The 15,128-nt window shown below is 44.3% G+C and overlaps 2 protein-coding genes and 2 long non-coding RNA genes across 10 annotated transcripts in view; 3 read left to right on the top strand and 1 right to left on the bottom strand.

The window, feature by feature from the left end:
* Positions 1-15,128, bottom strand: part of LOC135919788 (uncharacterized) — a 379,293-nt gene that overhangs the window by 199,055 nt on the left and 165,110 nt on the right. The window lies entirely within an intron of this gene.
* The window catches only part of LOC135919774 (zinc finger protein ZFP2-like), a 150,261-nt gene that overhangs the window by 92,127 nt on the left and 43,006 nt on the right, over positions 1-15,128 (top strand). The gene's annotated exons all lie outside the window — the stretch shown is intronic.
* The window catches only part of LOC135919794 (zinc finger protein 391-like), a 154,469-nt gene that overhangs the window by 136,886 nt on the left and 2,455 nt on the right, over positions 1-15,128 (top strand). For all 3 annotated transcript variants that reach the window (XM_070526032.1, XM_070526031.1, XM_070526034.1), the window contains one exon: positions 12,443-12,578. In XM_070526032.1, coding sequence (XP_070382133.1) covers positions 12,443-12,578 — 136 coding nt within the window. The remainder of the gene's footprint in view (positions 1-12,442; positions 12,579-15,128) is intronic.
* Positions 1,995-5,066, top strand: LOC139050012 (uncharacterized). The gene is made up of 3 exons (XR_011508708.1): positions 1,995-2,070; positions 3,654-3,795; positions 4,989-5,066. It is a non-coding gene; the product is annotated as an uncharacterized lncRNA (long non-coding RNA).

Here is a 15,128-nt window from a genome sequence, read left to right as displayed (position 1 = left end):
TGCTGTTAACATGCTGCAATATGCAGCACAGTTGAAGGCTCGTTGCCTGTTTGCTTACTCCAGCTTATGGAATTCATATTGATAGTGAGGAGCAAGATGTTGATTTAAATCAAGGCTCATAAAATGAAACAGTGAATCTACGTTTACCCAGGGAAGGTAGCGTGTGCTCAAAAAAAGAAACTTACGCTAGAGCGACAAAACCGGCGGTGGCAGGTTGGCCGGGACGCTTGAGAAATGGCTCTTCTTCGTTTCCCTGATAGTTAGATTTGTGTGCGTGTCCGCCATGAACAATCGCTAAATGACAGGCGTCACTGTTTTGTTGGGCGAGCTTTGAGTTCATAGGCCAAACATATTCCACAATGTCTCGACAGTTTCAGGGTACCAATCAATGGTTTATGTTAGGTTCTGAGCTACTTGTTGCTTGCGTAGAGTATTACCTGGCTTCCCTTTTTTAACGTCATTGTGTGCACATTGCGTCAGTTCTCTTACCGTATACAAAGTGTGTTGTTGTGAACTCTCAAAAAAGGCACCTGAATTAAGACGACTCTGGGATATACATAACTCCATCTATACCCTCGGGCCCACATCCAAGTGTATTCGGTGTATTCATAAGAGCGCCTGCTTAGGCGAATGTTGGCACACCCACAATTACGGAATATTGACTTTACCCGAAGACAAATCACAGTATAACAGAAGCTATGCAGGTTCCGACCATATTACCTAGAAGATACATTGGTGCTGCACTGTTTTGCTGCATGCATTGTAATGCGCGATGGGGTCACTTTGGGCATCGTTCTCGCAGAGCCAGTACAGTTTCAATGCGCGCCTGGCAAGCGAAGGAAAATGACGGCTAAAATCTTTTCCTAAATCAGTACGTTATTAGCTGCTGTTTCTTTATTGCTACATACGCAAAATTATTGCTCACTTAGGAGGGCATGTGAATTTACGTCCAAATATGTGAAACCACAGAGTGTCAGCAGGTCGCTCACGTTCGAGAACACAAATTTCCGTAAGCATTGCAACAGTTTGTCAGCGTATGCTATGTACTGTAGGTGAGAGAACTTTATCGAAAGATGTACTGCCGGTGAATCAAAACATTTTACGAATGTTTCATTTGAAGAAATCTATATCAAAGCAGCCATAAACATCTTTCAGGTTATGCAACGTTCTAGATAACACCGTGGACCTCTATAATATCCAGACATTCCATAGGTATCACGACGTCCGACAGAAAACTCGCATACACAGTGTCGCCATATGTCCTTCTAGGTAATATTGCGAGAAAATTTGATATGGACTATCGAGGCCTGCTCGTAATAATCACCAAGACCCTTATGTCCTAAGTATGACGACACATGTGTAGCCCAGGCAGATTTCTGGAAGTCCCGAGAACATCTGCGAGTAGTAGGGTGAACAAGAGGCGGCGAAAAGAGAAATGCTTGTTAGACACTGGCTTCCCGCTCATGCATTGTTGTAGATGGCCTGATCAGTGTTTTGAAAATCACTTGTAATAGGGAGTGGCGTGAAGGAACGTTCACTTTGGGACAAGCACCTGTGGCCTTCTTTGCAAGTTCTGCTCATAAAGGCATCGCTGTGATCGCCAGTATTTGTGGTCATTAGCTAAGGTATTAGGCGTGTTTTCACACAAATGTAACATTAAGTGTTCATTTATTGAGCAAGTCGGTATTCAAATATACAATGTCTAATACCACGATACTGACTTTGTTTATTGATCTTATACCTTGGTACAGATGTAATAGGTTGCCCCTTTGTCTTAGCAAAAGGGTTTTTGCTCAAATCTATCTCGTAGCTGGCCGTATATTGTATCAGATCAATGTATGTGTGTAGCTTATGGTCGCAGGGCGCAAACGTTTCAAGGAGGAGACTTGTGCTCATGAGTTGCATCAACTTGCCGAAATGTTAGCCTCGGAAACCACCTTTGTTACGCCACTGTTATTCACCTCAGGCCTTAGTGTTCGTTTGTTTTCTGTTCTAGAAATCCTCAGACCACGCGGGTTCACCAAAGCAACACGCAGTACTACACGACTGCACGCACATTCACCATCCAGGGTACGTGTGGGAAGGTTTTTAGACGGTCTACCACGCCTCGTCTTGCTGGCGATTGAGGAAGCTGATGTCTGGTATCGCACACCATACACTGAAACAGCATCCTCACTTGCTCTCAGGTGCACGGTTCTGCGCATGTAAATCTGAAAAGAATATTCTAAATTGAACTGTCGTTCCATGAAATGAGGTTCCCCTGGTGACAAGATTGAACAGACTATTCGCTACGTTGATCAAGATGCACGCACGTGTGCGATTCTGTTCTAATCACTAGGATAATTTGTAGATTATACTTGAGCAATTCCTGATGCCCATGTACCAGACCTATGGTAGCTATATGTGCATTTATAATGCTTAGCGTTCCCAATTAAAGAGGCGGAATGCAACATGCGCTATAAGACGCCACCTGGCCATGTGAGATAGATTTGTCGCAACTACGAGACAGGTTGCCCTGGTTTGCTGTTCAACATATCATGTCCCCGTCACGGCGAATGAAATCAGTGGTAACGCTCCTCAAGCCTTGCATTAGTAGCAGTGCTTGTTTTTGGAGCTCTTTAATAAAGTGCATAATCGCATGATGAGTTCAGCTCGGCTGCACATCTATATTGTTACCTTAGACTTGACAAAAAATCCTACAAATAGTCGTAATAATTGGATGGAATGTAGAAATGCCAGAGGCAGACGATGACAGCTATGTATTATTGTATAACAATTTCGACAATTTCTTCTACAGATAAAAAAGGCTATAAAAACGTGAGTCTATGCTACATCCGTCCTCGACATGACCACGTGTCCGAAGCTAAGCTCAATTTTTTGAAGGAATGAATTGTTGTGTACACGCGTACACCGTAGATGTATTGAAAAAGTATGCGGGTTTCTGAGAATGAAGGCTTTGCAGTTTACAAAAGAAATTAGCTTTTTTTAACAGCATGTCGGATGAGGACCAATCTTTCTGGGCCTGGCAGATGACAATTTTCTCTTTCATGAACCCTTCCTTGCATTTCGAGATAAACACATAGGCAAAACATGGAGAGTTTATGTTCGGGTTCGCCAAAGCCAAAGCCCTTGATCTTACAAAAAGCTTTCCCATTTAATGAGATAAACTAAATATAAGCAGTCAATACGAGTGCAGTAAATTACTATAGAACCACGTGGTTTTCTTGTGGCTCTTTTTTTTTGAATACCAGCAGAAAACTAGTATGTAGCCATTGGTCTCTACATGCGCGTTCAATCTTATTGTGTGATAAGCCAAAGCGATGGTTAACACCTAGTAGCCTATCGCAGAAATAATGCATGATCCAAACACCAGAAGCAAGCAAACCAAAATCAGGCTTTGTAAGAACAACCATGCTCTCGTCTAGGCATCAAAGGCCAAGGAAAAAAACAATAACTCTAAATGCGCATACTTGACTTTTTCGTAGTACCACGTTGGGCCTTCCAGCTTTTGTTGCTTGCATTTAGAGAAGCATTGCAGACGGAAGCACTGCTGTTAGGATTTATTAGCATCAATACTCCTGCGAAAACTTATTTGTCCCCTCGCGTTTCTAGCAGGGAATGTCACAGTGTGGATCCAACAGCTCCGATTTCAGGGTATGCACACAACAGAGAAACCGGAAGCACCAGTTTTACACATCCAGTCTACAGCAGCAGCGGGGGTGGCCAGTATGCAGTGGCCAGTACAGGCCATGCGGGCACGGAGGAAGCATCGGGCATTCTGGGAAATGATGCTAGGTGAGCCAAACTTCTGCAGGAATTCCTTACAATAGAGTAACTAATTTAGACGTCATGATTTATTTATTTAACTTAATCTAATTCAAAATTAATTAATTTACGCGTAATAGAATGCCGTATATGGCGCAGTTATGCTTGAATCGATGAACTTGTGCGATGGATTGAAGTTCTGATGCCTGACGCTCCAATTATCAGCTCTTCTTTTCACAGTATGGTGCTGGCTTTAGCAGGAGACTTTATCTGCGGATCTGCTACCTAGGGCGCAAATACGAGAGAATGAATCGTCTTGCTCCGCAACCACCGCAACAACATTTGTAAACTTTGTGTCGTATTACAAAATATCATAATATTAAAATCAAAGTAATTTCATTTTCGATTTGTTAAGAAAATTGAAACTCGAGTATGAAAATTACAACTTAATTACAAGCTTTAAAAATTTAATGATGATTTGAACTGCCCTAATATCACATCTAAAGTGCCCAAAAATGATGTAATACGCAGCACTCAAAAATAAACTATTTTATGAGCAGATACATTGGAAATGCTCGCATAAAAGCCAGCTATTTTACGCGTCTATTTTAGGATTGGTGATTTCAGAATTTTTTCATGTTGGAAACCAAAACCAAAATGTTGATTCAGGCAATTCTTGGAATTTAATTTATTTATTTAATGCAATATATTTCACCGGACTTCACACGGAAGGTAGTAAAGAACATTTTTCCTTTGCCTTGACGCTTTCTCGTTATTCATTTGCCCACGAAGTTCTAACAACATAAGAACATAAGCCAGTCTAGAGGCTGGCAAAGCTGACATGATTTAAAGTGTAGACCAGGAGAGTTGAGCAGGACCATAAAATTCCATTAGCCATGTGAACAATAGCAATAAATATAGGTATAGAAATAGCCCATTATCCACACAATAGCAAACAATGTTCACCTAAAGCTTAGCGCAGATATTTCAAAAGAGCGAGAGACCGTAAAGCATACATGCACAGGGCGCGCGTGAATCTGCCCCCGAGCAACGCACCTGTGTGCCTTAAGGATTCTGCAAGCAAACGTCTTCCGTTAAAAGGGCACTGGTCCTCATGAGTACCACCCCTTTGTCGAAACGTTGGCTTTCGCTAAAATCTTCAGCTACCTTTGTTTACCCTCGCAGGACGCACTGTTCATGTGCGTATCTTTCTTGCATTTTAGAATTCCTGACGTCACCGGCGCTGAGCCATGGAGTACGCAGTACTACGCGGCTTGTGGCACAACTACAGTCTCCGGTAGGTGTGGGAAGACTTTCGGCCACTGGTATACAGCGCCTCACCTTGCACGTGACTCAGCAATCTGCCGGCAGTCGTATACGACATATTTCTAGAGCATCACCGCTGGTTCAGGGGTGCGCGGTTCTGCACCTGTCAATCTGTGTTCTACATTCTGCATAGTTTCTAATACAAGAAATGTAACTGTGGCCTCGTGAACTTAGGCTCACGGTTGAGAAGATCTGATGGGTGAATCGCTGCGGCGATAACGCTACTCGCGCCTGTACGGTACTGTACTCCTGCTGAGGACAATACTAGTAAGCCAGTCATTAAGAAAGTGAGCAGGGATTCCCAGTTTGCTATCGTGTCGACGTCACTAAAAAACCGCAGCAAGGCTCCTTCACCTTTGCCATTAGAAGAAACTTTTTTTTTCAAGGGGCTGCTTATTGCTGATTGAACTGTTTAACTGCATGATGAATTAAACTGTGCTGTGCTTCTTGTCCTTACCTAGTAATTCTAAGCAGTGCTACTATATAGTCTCAAATATTACCGAAAGTGGACGAGGAGGAGCCCGAGGCAATCTTCTTTCCTCCTCGTCCTATGTTCCTTTATATGCTTTGTTACTTTATTCGAACAAATGAATCAATGAACGAACTTGCATGCTCTCAAGCACTCTGAAATTTGTCTTCCGGGTCCTTAACAACATCGGAGTGCTGCAACGCTAGAAATCCATGAAGAGCGCTTTGTACAGTTGAAGCACGGAACACATCGACGGTCTCCGTGTTTTCCTTCCATTGTTTTTAAATGGTGACATTGGTTGCATGGTGGTGTCCAGAAGAGGTCACGGTCAACGATGATTTCAAAACATTGATGGGTTCTCTTGTGCATGATAGGCTGGCCATTAGTAGCCACCGGGTATACGGCCATTCATTTTCGCATTAAGGTGACTAATGCGTATTTTGCTGTTAAGATGCGGAGACGCTGTATGTTAACATAAGCATACGTCAGTGTTGCAGCCTTTTGTAATCTGTCGTGAACCTGTGGAGAAGCCACTCCTGAAGCCCAGATGCAAAGGTCATCTGCATAAATTGATAGTCTGACCGTGTATGGCAGGGATTCCGCTAGTTAAATCAGGGCTATGTTGAACAATACGTGGTGTAGTGACCGGTAATTTCCCCATCCTCGGTGAATCCAAATAAAAAGCTCATTCGGGTCAGGTTGCTCCCAATTCAGCGAATAGCGTGACCTCCGATTTGAACGGACACGAGCGCGTCAACAATGGCTTCACGTGAAACGTTACCATAAGCGCCAGTCACGCCTTACGATAGCACTAAGGAGAGGCGTTTGGGTGTATGCTATAGTTGAATACGCAAAATCAATCACGTTGTCGACCCACGAAAGGCCACGTCAAAAGCCGCTCATCGCGTCTGCATAAACATTGCAATGATCAAAAAACAACTCGAGGCGCGTGGGGATCATTCTGTCAATAAACTTGCCAACAAAGCTGGCGAGAGCAAGAAGCAGATATGATTTCAGTACGAGGAGGCTCTTTCAATCACTCCAAGAAACGTTGGGATGACACAGCAGGACCTCTCGCTCTTCATGTTCAAGAAGGCGTACAGCAGCGTGCGCTATAATATCTAGTCAGAGGCGAAGAGGAACGCCTGCAAATGGCTAGAGCAGCCTTCTATTCTTCCATGTAGAAAGGTTCGTCCGTTGCCGAAGCTTGCGTGAAGGGAACTTCGTGCGATTAAAGATCCTTTCGTGACACTCTGTCACCTGCAATTCTCTCACAATGTTCTTCTCCCACATTGACTTCTCGACAGCCTTGTTGGAGAGCCTGTGCTTTAAAGTGGTTGCGTTGCCGAGCAGAAACACGTACGCCCCGGCGATTAAGCCTTACGCGAGACAGTGCTTTGTGGGGGTCCAAGAAGTTAGAATTAGTTTCATTGTTCGTTGTATATTTGGTCCATGTGGCAATGTATCTTCTCCTTCCACCTGGCCTCCCTCATGTATAGAATCGACTTGGTGCGTCTACATCTGTTCTCAGCGTGTCGACGTACTGCACGAAACCTACGCTCGAAATAAGATCTAACGAATATATTACGGCGCCGAAAGGAAAATAGACTCAAGAGGGAGAGTAAGAAGCGACAGGTTGAGCGCTCAGAGTCGTGATAGCGGTCCCGAATAGTTTCTTACTCTCCCTACAAAGTATTTATGTTCATTTTGGCGCAGCAATGTATTCATTATATCTAAACCAACTCGTCCAGGAACAAGTTCTGCTGGAAATAAGGTACCGCGGGACCAAAGTAAGATATAGCCAGCTTCTGTACGACGACCCTCTCAAGAATGTTGGGCTGCCGTCGTTCAAGAGGCAGAAGTCATGGCCCGAAGCAAAAGGTACAAGAGTCCTGGCTCCTAAATTCTTAGAGAGAGAGAGAAAGCAAGGATAGGAATGGCACGCAGGTCAACCAGACAAGCTTCCGGTTCGCTACCCTACACTCAGTGTAATGAAGAAAGGGGAAGGAAAAGACTAAACGAGGAGCAAAAATGCCCTTTCATAGAAAGCTGCGTAGCTCTTGAAGCAATAGAAATTTACGGGCACCTCTAAGAAATTGACTTCATGTTCAAGCAATCGACGAATCGCCTCCAGATGGTCTCTCCATTCATTGAAGTGTACAGCAGCAGAAACTTGCATTTTTCGTGCATTTTTCTTTCGTAAAGTGCTGAAAGCGTGCTTCAGTGACCCATCCTGCTCTTTTAGTTCAACTGATAAAGAGGTGCAATAAACCGTACACGTCTGGTGTATAAGCAGCACAGGCGATGCAATAAACTCTGCCATATTCGCTTAAGCGCACTCTTCAATTTTAATGTGTAAGCATTCCCTGTTGAGTACCCCAACAATATCGGTAATTAACACGAAAACTATTTTGCCTCAAAATACATGCATCATTGGAGAAGTTAGCACATCCTACTTTTGACATTGGGTAAATGTACATAATTGGTTGCTTTAGAATAAAGAAGCAATGGAAAACGACAAAAAAAAAAGGAAACCCGTTATTGGCGTCCCCTGGAAAGCTTACTTTTGTGCATTAGGGATGCTCATGCAGAGAAGCCTGCTTTGTGGTGCGGAGTTTGAATAATTATAGAATGGCTGGTCGGGAAATGCGGTAATAGTGTAATTGTAGATGATTGGCAGTCTAAAATATTTTCCTTCTCTGAAATTTATCTACGTCACGCCTTAAAGAATAACCAGCTTGGAAGGTATGTATCTCACAAAGGCCAAGGATGTCTTCACATTTCATCCCACAAAAATGAGCGCAATGACGGAATTCTCGTTTCTGAAACGCAACGCTTAAACAAAGTAAGACTTCAGACCGCGTACAGTGAGGCTAACCACTACACAGCTGCGGCCAAAGCAAAAGGTTAGTTGTCGCTGGTTTCCTCCAACATCGAATCTCGATGTGCTCCCTCTACAGACATGTATCCATCCACGTAACCAAGCAAGTATTGGCTATTTCCGAAATGTGGCTTCCTGAACTAGTTCCAATCCAAGAGTTTCACTATGTAGCATGATGCGGTCTATGCAGGACACCTATGGTAAAGAACACGAAATGCTGCCTACATTGAGCAGCATTTGAGCAAATGAGCAAGTATTTTTAGACATCGGAAAAGCGATCGGTAGGTAGACATGCATTAGGTACGAGAAGCAAGTAAACAAAAGCGAACTAACAGTAGAGCCAAAGAACGGCTACATATTACGAAATAATAGTCAGAATTTCTGCAGCATTTAGTAAATTCCATATTTCATGAAAGTGTGTGCAATAGAATTTTTTCGGACTCGCGATGCTGGCAGCACGGCATTTTTTTTAGAAGATAGCCGTTCCATCTAGCGAGTGTGAAAGAAGTTCAGGACAGTGACGCCACCACTGGAAAGAACCCCAAATGGGCCGCAGGGTCCCGGCCCTGGCATCTGTTCTCCATTCGCATCTTATGACATGCTTGAACAAAGAATCGGTGCATCCACGTGTGAGGCATCCAGTAGAAGCGATGGAACCCCAATGAAAGCCACGTAGGCTTCACGGCTATACCCGAGCGCGGAGCATATTCCAATATTTCTACATACGCCAAAAAAAAAAAATGCACTCAAGCTGTCGATGGTCACCACGTGTTCACAGAATCAACAGACAAAAAAAAACACGCCCACTGTCCACGCAAGAAGGGTGGAAGAAGAGCTCGTCAGTACCACCATCGAGAAAGCATGACCTCCCTACCTTCGACCGCAGAAGCGGCACTTCACAGACCGGTGACAAACTGCGTCCGCTTTACGGGATCGAGGTCTGGAAATGAAACTGTTTCCTATTATATATATATATATATATATATATATATATATATATATATATATATATATATATATATATATATATATATATATATATATATATTTCAGAATTGCTTAACGTGGGCCAATTTTCCCCTGGAAGCCATAGCACTTCAATTAGAGAAGTAAACCTAAAAGATTAGAATCCCTTTAGCCTACGCTAAAGAGGCTGAAGGTGAAAGTCTGCGTGCTCGCAAGAAATTCCTTAAATTACTTTGACATGGTCATTTCAATGCGTTGTCACTTTCTATTATTACTTGCTTTCGCTTAACTCGTTTTCCTCTTGTGCTATTTTACGGTCGCCTATTCATCGCCACTGTTTCTGCGTGGTTAAAGGCCCGCTAGAATGGCCGTGGCAAGTCTATGAAGGCCATTGGGAGACACACGCTGGTTGCCTGAATGATTTTTAGCGCTTAATTTGACGAAGGTAGCTACAAGGGCTTTTATATATTCTCTTAGCACCGAATGAGAGGGACACGGAAATACAAATTAGGCAAACAGACAGCGCCAACTTTCAACGACAGATGCATTTCCAATTCACGCAGACGTACTCACGCTCCTCAAAACGTCACAAGACACGTACGTGTAGACTGCTCGCCAGGCAGGAACAAAACCGGGGAAACCACACACACACATTTTTGCGGCGCCACTGCTTATTTAGAAGGGCGTCCGTTCAACGCGAACAAAGGTGATCGAACTCTTTTCCTTTTTATTGGTAGAGAAACACTGGCGCATGCGCTTGAATGTTGATGCCATAACGCCGGACGGTCAAATATTCGACCCATTTCCCATGAAGGCCTTTCCCCTTAAAAAGACATTCCAGCGGTTTTTTACTGGGGGAGAGAGTTACACGGTTTTTAATATTTGGTGGCAAGACAGCGCGAGTTATTTGAACGCCTCTTCTACCGCTAAAAGATTAGCATTTTAGCGTCGAGGTATTGGCGACACTCTATCGTCTTCCTTTTTTTTCACTTGAGCTCTATGGTTGCCTTCTAGTTTCCAAAGCACCAATCGTTTCGTTTATTCCCTTTACTCAATGGCACTGACTGCGCATGCGCTATGATTCCGCCTGCTTCTTTCACGAAACAGACGCTAATGCTCCAGAGGCGCCAAAGCAGCTATGGCTGAAGAAAGTAACAGTGGAAACACGCCTCCTGCGTTTACCTTCCGCGAAGAAGTAACTCCGAACACAATCCAGGAAATCTTCGAGGGCGCTTCGGGACTCCCGACTGTAGCACTACGTGTCTTGCCGCTTGTAAAAATTCTCGATGAATATTGTTGCCATAGGTATTTCCCAGAACGCAGGAGTTGATAGCTATAGATTTGTTCTTACTTCAAAGCGGGCTTTTGACAGACAACTTCAGCGTGCGTACATTGGCGACATTCTTGGCTTTTTAGCGCGTCGATGCACGGGTGATGCCAAAATATCTTCACGGGAAGCATAGCTGCGGCTGTTTATCGTTAAAGTCCAACCTTATGTCACTGTGGGAAGCAAATGCTTCTATGGAAGAACATGTTCGTCGCTCGTGTTTGGTCACCGCGTCACACAGCTGTTCCGGTGGCACAGTGGCTACGGCACTGGCCTGCCGAGTTCGAAGTCACCCCTGATGTTCCTGGAACAACGGTCTATCATCGCTGGTGGTGAAATGCAAAAGCACTCACTGGTCTACGTGCCCGTTATAGAAACCCAGGCGGTGAAGCACCATTTCGTTCGTGTCGGGCTTTTCGAATGCTGCCCGCCACGACCTTACAAAAGCATATTATTTTTCTAATGGTCCTCTTTGAGCTAAATAAACGTATTTAAGAAAAATATGTGCAAATATCGGTAGGCGGGAGCCGCGGAGCCAGCGAAACCGAATCAAACCAGGCGCATCCGACGTATCTTGAGATTCTGGGATTCGCGTACGTGCGATATACCTTTAGAAACAGCGATCACCACATGGCCCGTCAGTGCCCACTGCTTCACCTGATTTACCGCGCCGGCAGCTAGTATCGGAGCATAAACAAGCTAGTGCATGGGCAGGTCCATCCCGCGACCTCATTCCACAATGCCGGCACTACCGGGACAAACGCATACCAACACGAGCGAAGAAATTACTCCTTCGCACTACCTTGGCAAAGTCAGAAAGCCTACATATCTTCCCTCTCGCATCCGCTTTTGCTCGCGCTTGCGCATAAACGTCGGGCGATTCCTGAATTGCCATCTCATGATGCGTGACTGTCACGGCCGACCTATGCGCCCGCTATACGAGAGTTGGTCTAACACCTAACCTAAAAAGACTCCCGAACCGTTCACACGTGCCGCTCATGATCTTGCGGCTGTCACCTTGGTGATGTCTTGCTTCGTTAGCTGAAGCGAAAGTTATAAGTATACTTAAGTTCTAAAACTGCTTTTAAAGAGTAAACCTTCGACCACTTTTTTTGCTGCCACGGTAAAGAAGTCGCATGTTCGAATGATTTGCGGTTTACAACTGTAGATGCACGTCCCTTCATTTACGTTTTCTTTCTGAGACTTATGTCTGCAATTGCGCCTTGTTCATAGCCTGTAACTCAGCTTAATTTGCTTAACACGTGAAGCAAACGGACAAGAACGCATTTTGTCACATATGCTTAACTTCAACTGACTGCGTCCTTTTCTTCTCAAGTCTTCAAACTGAGTCTTCCCTCAGAGGCAACTGTCGGTTCTCTATTACTCTGTGGGAGCCATGTAGCTCGTAATTTTAATTATTTATAAGATAGATTCCTCATGGCATGGATCCATGATTGATCATTCATGTAAATTGCTGTGAAAATCCTAATAGAAGCATGGCGATAAATTCCGTCACGCGCGTCCCTTTCGTCATATGTATTGAAGGCATATTTCCAGAAAGAGCACCGCATACGGAAGCACTTAAGTCTGGTTACGCTATAACTAAACCTTAACAAAATCTCCATGTTGTTTATTTCAGCACGAGATGTTCACGCTCATTCAATGTCCCTTGCACAGTGACGAACTAACACCCCTGTTATTCCCTTAGGCCATACACATGTCAGTGAAAGCGGAATCACCAGTTCCCCATTTATGGCGTCCAGCAGCAGCGTCTATCCCGCACAGCCCAGTACTAGCCGCGCTGGAATGGAGGAAGCATCGGCCGTTCCGGAAAACATCGCTAGGTGAGCCCACGTTTGGAAAAATGTCTTTGCACAAAGCAAATCACAGACGGTGCGTAATGCTCCCCGTGGTACAACTATGCCTCCACTGTGGCACTTTCGTTATAGAAGAGAGCTCTGATATGTGAAACGCGCACAAAATCAACCGTTATTCAAAACACGCGGCATGGTGCATGTGGTGCTAACATGCTTCTCGTGCTCAGCGCTCTTGCAAGTTTGTCAAATGCGTACGTACTACGCCATATTCGTTTCCAAAGATAGTAAACAGAAAGGCGTCCGTCTAAAGACATAATTAAATTAAATTATGGGGTTCTTCGTGCCGAAACCATTGGCTGATTATGAGGCACGACATAGTGGAGGACTCCTGAAATTTCGATCATCAAGGGTTCTTCAACGTGCACCTAAATCTAAGGACGTGGGTGTTTTCGCATTTCGGCCCCATCTAAATGCGGCCGCCATGGCCGGGATTTGATCCCGCGACCTTGTGGTCTGCAGCCTAACGCCATAGACACTGAACAACCACGGCGGGTGTCTAACGCAATCGAGCAATGCAGTGACAGGCCATATTGCTGCAGTGACGTTCATTTCAGAGTGCAGCGATAATTCGTAGCCTTTCGATGATTTCCACTACATCCTACAGGCTCAAATGTTGTCCCGCTTTATGACGCTCGCTTACTAAAGTAACCTATGAGCCTGGAGGCATGATGACTGCATGACGCTAATGCAATGATGATGGAATAAGAAGGAATGATAGTACGAGGTTGTGGGATCGAATCCCGGCCACGGCAGCCCCATTTCGATGGGGCGAATTGCAAAAACACCCGTGTAGTCAGATTCAAGTGCACGTTAAAGAACCCCAGGTGGTCAAAATTTCAGGAGTCCCCCACTACGGCGTACCTCATAATCAGATCGTGGTTTTGGCAAGTAGAACCCCCTAACTTAATTTTAATTTTCAGGAATGATATTGATGTAAAGGTAAAGTCGTACAATGGGGGGGGCGACGACATGACGACAATGACAGGTGCATTCTTAAGTCATGATCATGGTATAACAAGGACGACATAACGATGGTAAGACAACCGCATGAAAAAGCGACAATGACGATGATCGCAGCGCCACGGTGGCACGATGACTATAACGTATGACAACGAATGCATGACAGCGTCTGTGTGACGACAACGCAATGACAGCGATGGCTTGACAACGACGGCACAATCTCCACACGATGGCGACAGTATAACTGCGGCCTAATAACGAACAAAAAAATGACGTCGTTACATCAACGAGGGTGGTGCGACTTCATGACGACAATGGGATTGCGACACTGAAGTGACGACTGCGGCGGCTACTGTGAATCGCGTCCTCGCGTCACCCACACGCTGCCTCTCGCGATCTCCCATTTAGCGAGGCAGTCGCGCCCCACTTGGCTCCGCTTGCAACGTGCCGCACATCCGCACCAGCCAATATATCGCGAAATGAGAACACGTATAGGGCTGGCCTCAAATTAGGCATCAGGAAGAAACAGAATCGTCGGGGAACGTTTTTGTACGGTAAATAAAGTTTACCCTTGTATTTGCTGCTCAACGCCAGGCAAGTAAGCAGTGCTTTAGGTCGCACTAAGGTTGACGTTGATCGTGAGAAGAATTCTGTGTAAATGTTGATTTACATATTTCTTCAGGTTAAATTTTGCTATTCTTTATGAAATAAATATTTCTTAAATTTCACCGAGTTATCTTGTGTGGTTTATTTACCTCCTTTACTTAAGTACATATTGCGACATAGATACCACATAAACCCGTAGAGTTAATGAGCAAAACGAGAAGAAGGTGAAAGCAGGAGCCTACATTTCGACGTGTGGACTTGTCTACTCCCGCCTACCCCATGTTTTCCAGTAAAGAAATACTTACAAGGTAACATCATGTGGGTTGAATCGCTACAAACATTTGGCTGTGTCGCGTCACCAAAGTAGCTGAATAAATGCGAATACACAAACCTAATTCCGAAACAGCGCCAGAAGCACACACAGAAAAAAGAAGCAATGGGACGGCGCGCTTACTCTCAAGGGCACATTTTCAATTATGTTACCACATAATATCGCTCTACAGTTCCTATTGTTCATATACAAACGTATCACATATAGAAGGTAGAAGTAATAGCTAGAAATGTTCATTATTTTAATGAACAAATGCAAGTATGTGCCACCAAAGCCAAAGAAATAAAAGAATGTACATGTTATCTATGTTACGGTGAAGCAAATTGCCATCAGTGTTGAAATGGATATTTAGTGATTTCCTAAGTTTCCCCCTTGCAAGCCTGAATAATTGATGAATAATTTGCCTGGATTTAATTGGCTCTATCAAACGAAATTTGATTGTTTGATAGTCCTAATTTCTTTATTAAATATTCCGGTCTTGATGACGGCCAAGCTTGCATGATTCCAAACGACGCAAAATGTAACACCACACGACTGGGACCAAACCATAACATTGCATGAGTCATGTAAGCAACCGCTACAAGAATAAACGAAAGAATACAAGTAAAAAGCCTATAACA

The sequence above is a fragment of the Dermacentor albipictus genome, chromosome 9, assembly GCF_038994185.2.
Source record: "Dermacentor albipictus isolate Rhodes 1998 colony chromosome 9, USDA_Dalb.pri_finalv2, whole genome shotgun sequence".
NCBI lineage: Eukaryota > Metazoa > Arthropoda > Arachnida > Ixodida > Ixodidae > Dermacentor > Dermacentor albipictus.
The sequence above is the reverse complement of the archived record's forward strand: the minus strand, read 5'-3'. Positions and strand labels throughout refer to the sequence as shown.